Source organism: Mobula hypostoma, chromosome 3 (assembly GCF_963921235.1).
Source record: "Mobula hypostoma chromosome 3, sMobHyp1.1, whole genome shotgun sequence".
Classification (NCBI taxonomy): Eukaryota; Metazoa; Chordata; class Chondrichthyes; order Myliobatiformes; family Myliobatidae; genus Mobula; species Mobula hypostoma.
The window spans coordinates 188,932,592-188,949,704 of record NC_086099.1 but is presented as its reverse complement, the minus strand read 5'-3'; the positions used below and the strand labels follow the sequence as shown (position 1 = coordinate 188,949,704).

General features: G+C 41.5%; 1 protein-coding gene across 1 annotated transcript in view; it reads left to right on the top strand.

The window, feature by feature from the left end:
* The window catches only part of LOC134343635 (protein adenylyltransferase SelO-like), an 80,163-nt gene that overhangs the window by 60,600 nt on the left and 2,450 nt on the right, over positions 1-17,113 (top strand). The window contains exons 16-18 of the mRNA XM_063042398.1: positions 1,468-1,547; positions 11,162-11,206; positions 11,314-11,392. Coding sequence (XP_062898468.1) covers positions 1,468-1,547; positions 11,162-11,206; positions 11,314-11,392 — 204 coding nt within the window. The remainder of the gene's footprint in view (positions 1-1,467; positions 1,548-11,161; positions 11,207-11,313; positions 11,393-17,113) is intronic.

The window sequence follows — 17,113 nt, the reverse complement described above, 5'->3', positions numbered from 1 at the left end:
CTCCAACCAGTGGCCCTGTAGGTTTCTGCGACCCCTACCTGTCTCTCGACACCTGTGGTCCAACATTGCCATGAACTTCGTCACAGGTTTGTCACCTTCTGATGGAGTCATGGTGATCATGACAGTGGTGGGCCTGTTCTCCAAGGTGGCCCACTTCATTTCCCTTCCTAAACTTTTGTCATTGCTGAGTTGGTGGACCTGGGTTTTCCAACATGTACCCAGTTTGCCTCCATGGTTTCCCTCAGGAAATTGTGTCATATTGGAACCCACAATTCATCTCACGCTTCTGGCAAGCCTTCTGCTCCCTCCTCTGCACCTCAGTGAGTTTGTCCTCTGGCTATCTACAAACCAACAGTTAGTCAGAGTCAATCAGCAAGTGGAAAAGTTTTAGCAATGCTTTACCTCCTCAGCTTCCTGTATTCTATCTCATAGTTTGAGATCCAGCCCACCATGGTGGAGTGGAGCAGAATTAGACTACATCATTGTGTGTTTGGATTTAAGTAAGGGGCTGATGATTCTGCCTTGTGAAGCACTGGTGTTGAGGATAATCTTGGATTATAGTCATTAAATAGGAGTCTGCCATAGCTCTCCTTATTATCCAGGTATCCCATGGATGATTGTAGGGCTGGGGAGATGCCATCTGCTGTAGACCTGTTACTATGATGGATGATTTGCAGAGAGCTAAGGTTGCCTGGAAGGATGAAGTTGACCAGCCTCTCAAAGCACTTCAAACTGATGGTTGTCAGAGCCATTGGGCTATTGTCATCAACACATGTTACCTCATTTTCCGCTGAAACCTGGATGCTAGTGGTCTTCTTAAAGCAGGTGGAGACCCTAGATTGAAGTAGAGAGAGATTAAAGATGTCTGCGAATATTTTTGTTAGTTTATGCATTGCAGGATCTGAGAGCAATGGTGGGAACTAAATCCAGGCTAGTCACTTTCTGTGGGTTCACTCTCAGGAAGGCTAATCTGACATCTGTGACAATAACCAGGTACAGGTGCATCAGAGAATGTCACGGTTGGGTGTTGTCATTTCACTGACCTTCTGGCCAAACATGCATGGAATGCATTGAGCTACCAGAAAAAAGTAAGTGTACATAGCTAGAAAAGGTGAGCAGGATCTTGGGAAAAGAAGGCTGAGGAATAACTTGTAAAGATCTTTTAAAATCATGAAAGATTTTGATGGAAGGAATACATCTATTTGTGGGGAATGTCAAAATTAGATACTATCTATATGTGGTAATCACCAAAATATCAAATGGGGCTTTGAGAAAAACTTCTTTACCTAATGGATGTTGCGAATGTGAAACAGAAAATAGTATATGCAAATAGCATACATGGATTGAAATTAGGTAAATTTATGAGGGAGAAAGTAGACGTGGACTAATTGGCTTGAATGATTTGTGTCAAATATCTTTATGTAATCCAGTGCAATAATTATGGTGATAAAGATGTTTCTGCTGTAGGAATACTGGGCTCTTCAAGACCTTGCAAAACATGAAAAATTCTTGGATTGGATTAATCTGTATCTGTTAAGATTGAAGAGGTGAGAATTCATTCACTTTGTAAGATGCCTTCAAAGACTTGTGCAAAGTTGTATTTGAGTTTATACTTGAACTCTTAATTCAATATCTCTTAATTGTCACTTAGTCTTTTTGCACTTCAGATTGTACTACAATCTTTGCACCATCCTGTTTCTTGTTCATTACTGTATTTATTGGTGTATTTACATATTATTACTATGTACACTTATCCTGCAAATCTCAGGCAAGCAAGGAATTTCATTGACAATAAACTAATCTAATCTAGGTCTTTTGATTAAAAGAAAGTAATAAAATTGAGTCTGAGGATTTTATCAGATTAATTTATCAGATTTAATATTTGCCCAATATTTTGATTGTTGAATTATTTCAAATATGATAAATTTTAATTCCCTGGTTGCCTTTATAAATAGCAGGAATTACAAATGTATTCTTAAATTTCTGAAATAAGTGATGTCAGTGAACATATCAAGGGTGCTGATTTAGAAGGCTGAAACAGTTTGAGGCTACAAAATCGGGAAGAAATTTAAAAGCTGTCACAAGTTCATGACGAGTGAGAATATTTAGTCATGTGAAGTGTAGCTTTAGTGTAAGTAGAAATGTTTCTAGATAGAAAGTTGAGGAAAATATTTTTCACCCAAAAGGTGATGGGATCTAGAACTCACTATATGGAAGAGTGGTTAGATGGTGGAGGCAGAATATCTCATCACAATAAACTGTACTTGACTGAACACATGAAGTGCTGTGGCTTAAAGGGATGTGGACCGAGAGTAGGAAGACAGATTAGTTTAGATTACGAAGACATGCGGTCCTCTTTTATTGTCATTTAGTAATGCATGCATTAAGAAATGATACAATATTTCCTCCAGTGTGATATCACAAAACACAGGACAGACCAAGACTGAAAAAGACTAACAAAACCACATAATTATAACATGTAGTTACAACAGTGCAACAATACCATAACTTGATGAACAAGTCCATGAACACAGTAAAAGTTCAAAGTCTCTCAAATGTCCCACATCTCACGCAGACGGGAGAAGGAAGAAAAACTCTCCCTGCTATGCCCGAACACAGTCCGACTCTGAGTCATCCAAAAACTTCAAGCCTCCGATCAGCTCTCTGACACCGAGTACTGAGCGCCATCTCTGTCCGAACGATTCGACCTCAATCTTGGTCACCAACAGCAGGCAAAGCAGGGGATTTTGAGGCTTTCCCTCCGGAAGATTCCGAACTGCGCAGTAACAACAGCAGCGAACTGGTGTTTCAGAAATTTCTCCAGATGTTCCTCTTTGCTTTCATGGCTGTCTCCATCAAATCAGAATTGTCCACGGCCCCTATTTAATGAATACAATATCACTTTTCACCGGAGGGTTGCGCCTGCGCGGTGCGCTGCTCTCTCTCCTCCCGCTGAATTAAATTGCTATTGTGAGAATGTGGTCATGTTGGGGTGAATAGCCTTCTTCAGTGCAATGAATTAAAATGATTCTGTAATTCTGTTATACCATGAAGACAAAAGATATCGCAGAAGGGCTAAAAAAGGCAATGAGAGCTGGGGATATTATAACTCTAAACTGAACCAATATAAATGAGAGTATACAACACCCCACTTGAACAATATAGTTCCTGCATTTGAACTGAACCCTTCTGAGTGGAACACGACCATTTAAAGCTCTTGAGCAATGCATCAAAATGTTTTTTAATAGTTTATTGTGATTCAAGTGCCATACATTCCTACACTTTTAACACATCAGTCTTTAAATTCAAAGCACTATTCCGATACAAGGTTTTTTAATTATCACCTGGATTCACCAGTCAGATTTTTCATTTGTACTGATGTTTAATATCTGTATTTCCTTTGCACATTACCAATGTTTGCCTCTAAGAGCATTCTTTACATCATACAAAAATCTTTGCATTACCTTTGATTGATAGGATTGAGAGGAGTAATTGTTCAGCTATGATAGAATGGCAGAGCAGACTTGATTACCCACTCATTCAGAATCATGAACCCGGCCTGCTGAGTTCCTCCAGCATTTTGTATGTGTTGCTTGGATTTCCAGCATCTGCAGATTTTCTCTTGTTCAGAATCATTAATTATTTGTTTTGTGGCAAATTTCACAACATATGTCATGATAATTTGACTTGGTCATTATCATCACTAGGAAATGTCATTCTGTTTGATATTTGACCATTTTACAAAAATAGCTGTTTTGATGGGTCCTGATGAAGGGTCTCGGTCTGAAACGTCGACTGCACCTCTTCCTAGAGATGCTGCCTGGCCTGCTGCGTTCACCAGCAACTTTGATGTGTGTTGTTTTGATGGGGAATAGGTTTTGAATTTACAGTATCAGTATTTTGAAATACTGGTGAATATAGTGACAATTCTGGCGTTAATATTTTTACAGCTATTTGGACAAAACTAGATTTGGTGATTGTGGATTTTATCTGTAATAGTTGAGTGAACTTAGCCTTTTCTCTATGGAGCGATGGAGGATGAGAGGTGACCTGATAGAGGTGTATAAGATGTGGAGAGGCATTGATCATGTGGATAGTCAGAGGCTTTTTCCCAGGGCTGAAATGGCTATCATGAGAGGGCACAGTTTTAAGGTGTATTTGGAAGTAGGTACAGAGGAGATGTCAGGGGTAAGTGTTTTTACACAGAGTGGTGAGTGCGTGAAATGGGCTGCCGGCAACAGTGGTGGAGGCAAAAACGATAGGGCCTTTTAAGAGACTCCTGGATAGGTACATGGAGCTTAGAAAAATAGAGGGCTGTGGGTAATCCTAAGTAATTTCTAAAGTAAGTACATGTTTGGCACAGCATGGTGGGCCGAAGGGCCTATATTGTGCTGTAGGTTTTCTATGTTTCTATGTTTATTTGCAAATCTTGTTCATAGCTTGACAACAGGAGTTCCGTGGATAAACTGAAAAGTTAGACCTGAATAAACACATGCTAGTATGTGGCTGATTACTTCAACGACATCCTTTATTAATAATGTAATTACATCAGTCAGTCATATTGGTGTGAATAATTCCTTCTGCTTTCCCGTTCACCTTCGAATTATCGCAAAATTAATTTAGCAGTCTTATTGATTCCTCGTATTCTGCAGTTTTTTATGTGTGAGGATTAAAAAACTGCCTTTACAGTACAGCTGTCTGACTTCTAAATTTGGTTAACTTTGAGTTAAACGTTTCATCCTGTAGCCCTGATTACAGCATCCACCACCGAGTGACTGATGTCCTCAGGATGTGTCACATTTAAATATTTTTTCTTTAATCTTGCAAATTAAGGTCCCATTTTTGCTGCTTCCTCTCTCATTTTTCTTTTTCTTTCACTGTAAATATTAGAAAATAGATTACTATGGTCAGCTAGATCATAACTACAATTAGGTGTGTTTATTTTCCAAAGAATTATTTGAACTGTAGTTCTTCAGTTTGTTAATAGCTGTTAACTGATAACTGTAGTTCTTCGGAGGATAATTTTAATGTTTTGCCATGTCTTTCCCCGTTTCACTTTGCCTTTGTTTTAGTTCCCACAGTGCAAATTCGATTACTTTAAGACCATTCCATAAATTAATTATTTTAGCTTAAATTTCAGGTCAAAGCAAATTAAAATTGCAACCAAATTTTTAAACATATTTTTCCATGTTCAAGTTAAACAACTGGACAGTTATATAAACCATTTTCCATTTTTAGATGTAAACATTGAAGTAATCTAATTTTAATCAATCACTTATGAGCAGGCTTATTATAAATATTGAATATTTTGCAGTTCTAGTTGCACATTATATTTCGTCAGCCTAATGCACAGTGGCGCTCTATGACTTCCTGATGTAGATTACATGGCAAAATTGTCTCCTTTCCACAGAATTCACATGCTAAGAATAAATTACATCCTTGCTCCTGACGATTTTCAGGAGCCTGCTTAAGAATGGATTCCATTCTGCTGATCTAAATCCACACTTTTCCCCAATTGTCTGAAACTGTTGTCAGTGAAATGCAGACAAATTGAATCGGAGTAGACAGCATATGATGGTAGAAGTTCATTTAGATGGGTCCCAAATATAAACTAATAGTCAAGTCCTTGTGTACTTAGCTAATTTCAGTATTATAGCTATTGTATTCAGATACCAACTGACAACCCACCTGCCTTCCTTTTCTGAGATGATTGAATACATGCTCAAAGGTTATCGACGTTATAGAAAACCTACAGCACAATACAGGCCCTTCAGCCCACAGAGTTGTGCCGAACATGTCCCTACCTTAGAAATTACTAAGCTTACCTATAGCCCTCTATATTTTACTAAGCTCCATGTACCTATCTAAAAGTCTCTCAAAAGACCCTATCATATCCACCTCCACCACCATTGCCAGCAGCCCATTCCACGCACTCACCACTCTCTGAGTAAAAAAACTTACCCCTGACATCTCCTCTGTACCTACTCCCCAGCACCTTAAACCTGTGTCCTCTTGCGGCAACCATTTCAGCCCTGGGAAAAAGCCTCTGACTATCCACATGATCAATGCCTCTCATCATTTTAAACACCTCTATCAGGTCACCTCTCATCCCCCGTTGCTCCAAGGAGAAAAGGCTGAGTTCACTCAACCTATTCTCATAAGGCATGCTCCCCAATCCAGGCAACATCCTTGTAAATCTCCTCTGCACCTTTTCTGTGGCTTCCACATCCTTCCTGTAGTGAGGTGACCAGAACTGAGCACAGGACTCCAGGTAGGGTCTGACCTGGTCCTATATAGCTGCAACATTACCTCTCGGCTCCTAAATTCAATTCCACGATTGATGAAGGCCATTACACCGCACGCCTTCTTAACCACAGAGTCAACCTGCGCAGCTGCTTTGAGTGTCCTATGGACTCGGATCTCAAGATCCCTCTGATCCTCCGCACGGCCAAGAATCTTACCATTAATACTACATTCTGCCATCATATTTGACCTACCAAAATGAACCACTTCACATTTATCTGGTTTGAACTCCATCTGCCACTTCTCAGCCCAGTTTTGCATCCTATCAATGTCCCACTGTAACCTCTGACAGCACTCCACACTATCCACAACACTTCCAACCTTTGTGTCGTCAGCAAACTTACTAACCCATCCCTCCACTTCCTCGTCCAGGTCATTTATAAAAATCACGAAGAGTAAGGGTCCAAGATCAGATCCCTGAGGCACTCCACTGGTGACCGACCTCCATGCAGAATATGACCCGTCTACAACCACTCTTTGCCTTCTGTGGGCAAGCCAGTTCTGGATCCACAAAGCAATGTCCCCTTGGATCCCATGCCTCCTTACTTTCTCAATAAGCCTTGCATGGGGTACCTTATCAAATGCTTTGCTGAAATCCATATACACTACAACTACTGCTCTTCCTTCATCAATGTGTTTAGTCACATCGTCAAAAAATTCAATCAGGCTTGTAAGGAACGACCTGCCCTTGACAAAGCCATGCTGACTACTCCTAATCATATTATACCTCTCCAAATGTTCATAAGTCCTGCCTCTCAGGATCTTCTCCATCAACTTACCAACCACTGAGGTAAGACTCACTGGTCTATAATTTTCTGGGCTATCTCTACTCCTTTTCTTGAATAAAGGAATAACATCTGCAACCCTCCAACCTTCCGGAACCTCTCCCGTCCCCATTGATGATGCAAAGGTCATTGCCAGAGGCTCAGCAATCTCCTCCCTCGCCTCCCACAGTAGCCTGGGGTACATCTCATCCAGTCCCGGCGACTTACCCAACTTGATGCTTTCCAAAAGCTCCAGCACATCCTCTTTCTTAATATCTACATGCTCAAGCTTTTCAGTCTGCTGCAAGTCATCACTACAATCACCAAGATCCTTTTCCATAGTGAATACTGAAGTAAAGTATTCATTCAGTACCTCTGCTATTTCCTCTGGTTCCATACACACTTTCCCACTGTCACACTTGGTAGGTCCTATTCTTTCACGTCTTATCCTCTTGCTCTTCACATACTTGTAGAATGCCTTGGGGTTTTCCTTAATCTTGCCCGGCAAGGCCTTCTCATGGCCCCTTCTGGCTCTCCTAATTTCCTTCTTAAGCTCCTTCCTATTAGCCTTATAATCCTCTAGATCTCTAACATTACCTAGCTCTCTGAACCTTTTGTAAGCTTTTCTTTATTTCTTGACTAGATTGATTACAGCTTTTGTACACCACGGTTCCTGTACCCTACCATAACTTCCCTGTCTCATTGGAACTTACCTATGCAGAACTTCACACAAATATCCCCTGAATATTTGCCACATTTCTTCCATATTTTTCCCTGAGAACATCTCTTTCCAATTTAAGCCTCCAATTTCCTGCCTGATAGCCTCATAATTCCCCTTACTGCAATTAAACGCAAAGGTGTCTATCTGTGTGAATGAAATCCTTCTCAAACCAATTCTAGGATTCAGCTATAACTTCAATACTGAGCTATCGTCATATCTCTTGACTAATTAGTAGTTGAAATGGCTATCAATCTCTTCCTAGATTCTATTCAATGACCTTTGATGTGGGTTTTCATTATAACCTGCATTTGCAGCAAAGCCTGATTCTATCTTTAGACATTTAACCACTATGCATGGTCGATCCACCGATCGTAGGCTTGATACCTTTCTGTCTTTATTTGCAGTTTTGGAGTAGCTTCTGTTACTGTGACATTTTCTACAAACACAACCAAGTATTTAATGACCCAATGGTGGCTGCAGATGTCTTTCATATAATGAGTATGCTATTTCTCATTCTGGAGAGTCATGTTGCCAGTCTAAGTTTCCAAAAGGATAATTGTGACAATAATACGCCTACAAAAAATAAAGTAAATATGCTGGCGATACTCCTGTAGCATCTGTGGAAATATGTACTGTGACGAGCATTTGGTCCATAATGACAGATGAGGAAGCTCATTGAACTCAACAACGGTTTTATTGTGAGAGACAGAAAACAGACCAGGCATCATGACCCGGAGAGTGAACCCCACCAGTCTCACGCAGATGGGGGAGGTGACCATCATACACCCCAGTTACAGTTATGGGGACCCAGAAGTACACAAGCAAATAAATATATAACCCAAGCTAAAATGTAACAATAAATGAACTGGAACTTCCCACTATAATCCCACGAAAGCATTTTAACACAAGAACAATAGACACTACTGGTCATTAGAAATGCAGGAGTGGGCTGTCGACCATGACCCCCCCCCCCCCAGAACATCACAGTGCCCCCACCCAAGGTGTCAGCCATCCCCGGCAACCCCAGAGTCCACAGCAAAGTCCAAAAGTTCCGGTGGGCGTTGACACTACCGTCTGTTCGAGGCAAGAGGCACGGCACCTGGAATGTCACTTCCTTCCTTCAGCCTTGCTGGGTTAGTGGTGGCCAAGGGCTGACCCCTTCCAATGGCTTCCAAGCCTGGGGGATAGTCCCGTCTTCCAGGAGGGGCAGTAGACCCATACTGGGGCCCCCACCATGAACTGCTGCATTAGCCCCCTAGACTGGCAGCCCAGCCCTTGGGACTTGGAAGCGTTGCAGCACTGCACGAATAGCTCCACATCCTGCCTGTACCCAGGCCAGTAGAAGCTGCAGCCTGCCCAACGTCTTTGTAATGCTGAGATGGCTGGCCCCCACCAGCCCGTGCAGTGACCCTGGGGACCACCACTGGACAACTGCCACCGCCTGAACAGCAACCCGTCACGGACCTCCAACGATCCCCACTGCAAGAATAGGGCTTTGTTTCTGGGTCCAAGGCGGAGACCTCTGCCCACTCCGGCCATCGTCCCTCACCCGGGCCAAAACGGGATCGCTCACCTGTTCGCTGCGCAGCTGCTGGTCCATGGTGGGGGTGTTGTCACTGGCCCATGGTTCAGCTGTGTTGTGTTGGGCTGCTGCATGGTGTGCTGCACTGCCACGGGCCACTGTGAAACCGGCGGCAGTTGCTGCCCTGCCGGAGAGCCATGGCTTCAGTACTGAGGTAGAGTCTTGCACCTGACACCTTCGCACGGGCCGCCCAGCGGGACAGCAGGTCCAGGCCGAGGATGCAGGACTCTCAGATGTCAGCCAGCCACATCTCATGCTCCATCCCGTTTTTTCCCACTGCGATGCACAGCCTCCTCTTCCCTCGCATCACCGCACCGTCACTGGTGACCGTAGCCAGCTGGATCGCCATTGTTGTCCACCCAGGCGAGGATGGCTGGTCTGTGTTGGGGAGAACACCAGGACGGATGATAGTGATGGTGGGCCCCGTGTCCATCAACGCAGGGCATCTGACGCCCTTCACCATGCAGTCCACTTATAAGCCTTGCTCTTCATCCAACAGAGGGGTTCTGCTGGAGGACTCGGGCGGCGCTCCCTCTCGGCATTTCCCGATGGCTGCTCTGAGCTGTGGCATGGTGCCGGTGCCGGGCAGTCCTGGGCCAGATGACCAGCCTCACCGCACTGATAGCAGAGATGGTTTCGTGGCCGGTGCTGGGGTCGGCGCGGTGCTGGCTCCTCCTTGTTAGTTTCCTCCTCACTCTCAGTGACACAAACTTGGATTCGCTGCATGCAAGGCGACACTGGAATGCTTTGGGGGGCTAAAATTGCTTCTGCCCTCTCCCTCTCGACCAGCACTTTGTCCAGCGATGATGGCAACGTCAGGTGAATACGCTACCAAAGGTGCTGTGGTGTCAGCACCTTGACAAAGGCATGGAGGGCAAGCTCTTCCTGGGCCGCAGGAGAGAACTGGGGGTAGCCATGCTGAGCTCAGTGGCGAAGATCAGCTGCCAGTGCTCCCAGACTTTCTCCCATATGGCGCCGTCTGTTGCACAGTCTTTCCATCATTGCTTCCACCAACGGCCTCTGCTCAAAACTCTGCTCTAGCGCCACTACGAGTGTCCTGTAGTCACACTGCTCCACCGACGTTAGGTCGAGGAGGGCCCACAGGGCATCTCCCTCCAGTGCCTGGGCAAGGTACACCGCTGTCTTGGTGGGGCTCCATCTGTTGTGCCATGTGGCAAGTTTGATTTGCACCACATAAGGGTCCTGTACCTCTTCCCCAATGGTACTAATGAGAAGTGGGTATGTCCTGGATGGTGAGAATCTTTAGTGATTGATGCTGCCTACTTGAGGCATTACCTTTTAAGATGTCCTCGAAGATGGGGATGCTAGTGCCCATGGTGGAGCTGGCTGAGTTACAACCCTCTGCAGTTTTTTCTGATCCTGTGTATTGGCGCCTCCATCCTGTGATGCAGCCAGTCAGAATGCTGTCCACAGTACATTTGTATAAATTTGCTAGAATCTATGGTAACCTACCAAATTTCCTCACACCCCTAATAAACTATAGTTACTGTTGTGCCTTCTTTGTAATCACTTCAATATGTTGTGCCCAGGATAGTTCTTCAGAGATGTTGACACTCAGGAATGTGAAGCTACTCACTCTTTCCACTGTTGACCCCTCTATGAGCACTGGTGGGTGCTCTCCTGACTTACCCTTCCTAAAGTTCGCAATCAATTTCTTGGTTTTACTGAAATTGAGTGCAAGCTTGTTATTGCTTATATGACTTTAATTCTATTTGATCAGCTCATTGTATCTCAGGGAAAAAATATTTTTACAAATATTGTCTCTTGTAGGAACGCAGTTGACTCAGATGAAGCACGCAGAATCAGAATGCAAGTAAGATTTTTCAAATTGGTTTTCTTTGTGTAGTTACAGTTCATATTTTACATATGCATTAAAGAAAGTTTAAAATTAAATTTGTCTTACTTAATATTCCTTTTAAAGATGTTAACCCAAGATATATTCTTCGCAACTGGATGGCAGAGTCAGCAATCAAAAAGTCTGAGAGGAATGATTTCTCTGAGGTAATTTTATTGCATTTAATGTTTTAAGTTAGTTACCTTATAGTATTCTGGTTTCTGAGCCACCACTGGCACAATGCACTGTAAAATAACATTGGTTCAGTTCAGAGAGTGGAGGTCTTTGACTCCAGTATATTACTCTGTTCAGCTGGTGAAATTTCTCTTACAAACAGCTTTAAAGTAAGTGCATGCTTTGTAATTCTGCTGCAGTTTGAGGTATCATACATGGGCTAGAAAAGGAAAATGAAAGGGTAAAATGTGATTGCTAAGCACCAGCAGAAGCAGCTGCTTGAAGGGTTCTTGTAACAGCAGCCAGAGCAATAAGGACCATTCCAAAGCCCTGTATCATAGAAGGTCATTCAACCTTTATAAGCTTTTGCTGGATTCATTCAATTAATTCAACTTTTGTTCATTTCCCTGAGGATTTTCCTATGAATTAGTGTGCTTACTTTACCGTTAATCTTTCAGGAGATACTTTCTCGATTGTAAAATACTGTTGAAAATAAATTCTCCTTCTGGTTCTTCTGCTAGTTTATGTGGCCTCAGTTTACTGGTTTATTGCTAATATTAAGAATTTCTTCCTAGTTACCTTAACAAAACTCTTCATAATTTTGAACACTATTAAATATACTGGTAATCTAGGATTATTGGATTTTTTCTAGATATCCCACAAAGTATAATTTCTGTACATGTGATGACATCTTAAAAATATCCTCCATATAGCTTTGGCATACCTCTTAAAATATTATTCCTATATTGAAAGAATGAGATCATCTGAACCTTTATCAGTGGTGTAAGCTTCTTTATTGGTGTAGGAGTTATGAATGAGCTCAATACTGTGGCAGTATTGATCGAATGGTCAGACTAAGAAGGCTGCCCTTAGAAAATCATGCAATTGTTGTGAGCGACCCTTCTAATTCACAACCAGCTTAAAAGTTTATAACACAACAGACATAAAAGTTGCTGGTGAGCACAGCAGGCCAGGTAGCATCTCTAGGAAGAGGTACAGTCGACGTTTCAGGCCGAGACCCTTCGTCAGGACTAACTGAAGGAAGAGTTAGTAAGAGACTTAAAAGTGGGAGGGGGAAGGGGGAGGGGGAGATCCAAAATGCGAGTCTGAGTCAAAATGTGGTCGAAAAGTTGAAGAGCCGAAGAAATTACAGGTGGGAAGCAGTGAGAGATGGTTTCACTGAACTCCCGTCGAAGAGAGGATCTAAACTTCTTCGGTGTAGGCATCACCGGAAGAGGCTTCGCAGTAGTGAATTTTAAAACGGAAACAACAGGAATTCTGCAGATGCTGGAAATGCAAGCAACACACATCAAAGTTGCTGGTGAACGCAGCAGGCCAGGCATTTTTCGACCACATTTTGACTCAGACTCGCATTTTGGATCTCCCCCTTCCCCTCCCACTTTCAAATCTCTTACTAACCCTTCCTTCAGTTAGTCCTGACGAAGGGTCTCGGCCTGAAACATTGACTGTACCTCTTCCTAGAGATGCTGTCTGGCCTGCTGCGTTCACCAGCAACTTTGATGTGTGTTGCTCTTTTAAACATTGTTAATGTACCTGCCTCATTTATTTCCTTTGACAGCTCATTCCATTTATAGACCACTGGCTGAATGTCAAAGCTGCCCCTCTGATTCCTATTAAATCTGTCCTTTCTCAACATTAAACTGCCTTCTAGTTCCTGATGGCCATCAACAGGAAGGAGTCTGTTGGCATTCACCCTCTATTGTGTATGACCTAGAGGGGCACAGGCAGGATGAATGCATTAGATTACCTCTATTAGATCACCACTCATTCACCTCTTGCTCTTTCCAGCATAATGGCACCTTTCCCAGGAATGACACAGTGCCGTAACAGCGTAATGCTATTATAGTGCCAGCAACCCATGTTCAATTCTGTTGCTGGCTGTAAGGAGTGTGTACGTTCTAGCCATGACCACATGGGTTTCCTCTGGGTGCTCCAGTTTCTTCCACATTCCAATTAGGTGGAAGGTTAATTGTTAGTTGGTTAGTTGGTCACATGGGTGTAACTGGGCAGCAAAGGCCTGTTACCGTAGCATGTCTCTAAATAAATAAATACCGAACAGAAGATTCTATATGTGGCCTCGCCAACATCCTTTACCAGTTATGCCAAATGCGATCTTACCAATGTTTTGTACAACTGCTGAATTAATGGTCAGGTGCAACTTGGCAATAATGTTGATGATTTTTTTCCATCAGGAGAAACCTTATTGAATAATTTTTTGATGTAGATTGGTTCTATAGGTAGAACACAGTTGAGCAAGTTTCTATTTTATTGAATAGGTACCAATGTGATAATAGCACTGAAACAATTAGTTTTTGACCAGGTGGCTGTTAGTGTTTTGCATTGTTTTACCAAGCCACCGTTGGATTTTCATCAGGACCTTTGCATTTGTTGTGCTCAGTGCTCTCAGCTGCTTCTGCTTTGGCTTAACATTAGTATCTGTAATGCCGAGGTCCAATAGTTTGTGATGCTGCAAATGGCCAGAATAGTGCTGGGCATGATGGGCAATTATCTGCTATGCCACCACATAGATGAACAATGCACCCATATCTTTAAAAGTACACTCTATACATCCTGATTTGTAATTGAGCAGCCAGCTGCAAACCCTCATAAGAAACCACCATATTCAAAATAGAACTAAACCCCTCTCCTTCATCATATTCCATTCATTAATGCCCCATGTGTGCTTTATAATTCACACTGTCTGAATTGGGTAGATCATATCTGTGAGATTGTTTGCCATGTGAATATTCTGTAGAGGACACTAATTAATCTTTCTGAATTAGTTAGCATCCTCTACTAAATATTCATATACTACACACTGAGTCACTACAGAGAAACCTATTCAGTTTCATTTCCCTGGACTTTGCCATTCCCTTGAAAATTACTTAATCCTCGGTGCTGATCCACATTTGAAAGCCCTAACTAGTTTTGGAACTCACCATTCTGAAGGGTTTCCTCACAAACCCTTGTACTTTTTTTTTGTCCTTCACTTTAGAATTGTGACCCCTGGTCCTTGAGCCATATGCTAATGCAACATCCCTTCCCTTTTTTACCATTGTTTATATCTATCATAATCTTGTACACCTAATGAAATGTCCTCTCAACTGTTGTTAAAAGTGAATAGTCCAGATTTTCCAGGCTAACTTTGTAACTGAAATTGTTCATCTCTGGAATCACTCATCTCTTCCACGTCCTCTGAGACCTTCATATTCTTCTGACAGTATGGTGAATTACGATGATCCAAATAATATTTTCCAAAGATTCTGTTTTCACAAAGTCCAGGAATCCCATATGCCTCTTTTAACACATCTCAAATACATCCTGCCACTTTTAAATATTTATGCACATATATCTCTGTTTCTCCATATTCTTCAAAAATGTGCTACTAAACCTGTATTGCCCCTTCTCATTCTTTCTACCAAAATGTATCACTTCACAGTCTCAGTTTTTATCTTTCATTCATCTGCCTGTTACTGTCCTACTCTCTGTCTACTGCATGGCATCGTCTGCAAATTTTACCCAGCATATCCAAATCTAAGTACATAAATAAAAAATAGTACTAGCAGTGAAACCTCATAAACAGCACTGCCAGCCCTCTTCTGTTGGACTTAGGAGTCCTGAGGCAGTCCTTTGTTAAGTTCAACGCTGACTGGCAACTCCTGAGACACCACTTTTGCCAAACTATATCTGTCCTCTGCTGCTGCTTTGGATTCATCAGCTGCAAGGAGAAGGGGAACCTGCTACATGGGCAACAGCTTGCTCCCTACATCGACCGCCCTGGCTTGCATATCATGTAGATAGCTAGGACGCAATATCCATGGTTGATCCCATCCACTGGAGGGCCTCAACCATCTTCCATTCAGAAAAAAAATATTTACCACAATTCTAGGAAGAGGTGCAGTCCTGACGAAGGGTCTTGGCCTGAAACGTCGACTGCACCTCTTCCTAGAGATGCTGCCTGGCCTGCTGCATTCACCAGCAACTTTGATGTGTGGTGCTTGAATTTCCAGCATCTGCAGAATTCCTGTTATTTACCATAATTCTCTGGTTTTGTTTAGAAGCCATTTTGTTTTCTTTTCTTTTCAGTATTGCAGTTGACTCTTTCTATTTCAGAGCTTCAGTTTTGCTAATTAGAATGTTACTTCATACATTATTTTGTGTTTCATATAGATTATGAAGAAGGATTGAAAAGAGTAGTTTTAAATTGTAGGTTGCAGAAGGAAAATCAGTGACATGCTTCATTCTATTGACCAGCATTATTACTAGTCCTTTGAACAGCAGCAGGACTAACTATTACAAATACTTGAAGGGTTCTCCAGTTCTTACCATACCACCTTCTCTGATGGCTCCAGCTAAAATATAATTACCATAGGTATTTCTTTCTTTATTAATCTTTTTAGTGATTTAGAAAGAGCATCTATACAAACAAGAGGAGAATTATCTCAAATATATATATCAATAGCAATACAAACAGAAAGTGAAATAGACATTATCAAAATCATACATAGTATTAAGCAAACATGTAATATATAATTAAAAAAGACAACTAATTCTCTTATCAATTCATAGAGAGAGAGAGAAAAAAATTAAATTTTTAAAATGAGAAGGGAAAAAAACCCACTACACTATAAGAAAAAGGGAAAAAGGGGGGGGGACTGAGCAGTCCATTCTGAGGGTACAACTTTCTGATCAAATCTAAAACTTCGAAAAGAAATAATTAGAAAAGTAATAAATCATATCAAATGAAAATATTGAATAAAAGATCGCCATTTTTGCTCAAATTTAAAGGATGTATCAAATGTTCGACTTCTTATTTTCTCTAAACTTAAATAGGACATAATGGAGGAAAACCAAAAAAAGACAGTAGGTGGATTAGAATCCTTCCACTTCAGTAAAATGGCTCTCCTAGCCAATAAAGTTGAAAAGGCTATCATACGTTGAACAGAAACAGGAATATTTCCTGCTTCCAATGGGATAATCCCAAAGATTAGGTTGTAGGTCCAGATCCAAGACTTTTGATAGAGTTTTAAAAACATCTCTCCAAAAATTATCTAGCTTTATACAAGACCAAAACATATAAGTTAAAGTGGCCACCTCAGTATTACATCTGTCACAAATAGGATTAATGTTGGAAAAAATATGTGCTAGTTTATCCTTTGACGTATGGGCCCAATGCATTAACTTGAACTGTATCAAGGAATGATGGGCACAAATAGATGAGTTATTAACCAAATGAAAAATTTTACTCCATTGATTACCTGAAAATGACTCTTGAAATTTATCGTTTAATTTTATCGTTAGATATCATTTGTTAATTCAATAACCGTTTGTAAATTATAGCTATCAACCCTTTTTGAAGTGGTTTAAGCTGAAAGAGAGCATCTGTCATATTAGATGGATAAGCAGAAGGGTAATTTGGCAGCAAACCACGTAAGAAATTCCTAATTTGTAAATACCTAAAGAAGTGTACATTGGATAAATCATAGTTATCCACTAACTGAGAAAAAGACATTAAACTATCTCCTAAAAACAAATCTGAAAAAGTTGTTATTGCCTTGGTTTTCCAAGTTAAAAAGGCCTTATCCAAAATTAATGGTTTAAAAAAATAATTGAGGTGGATATTACTAGAAAGAATAAAATTATTTAACTCAAAAAATCTATGAAACTGAAACCAAATTCGTAATGTATGTTTA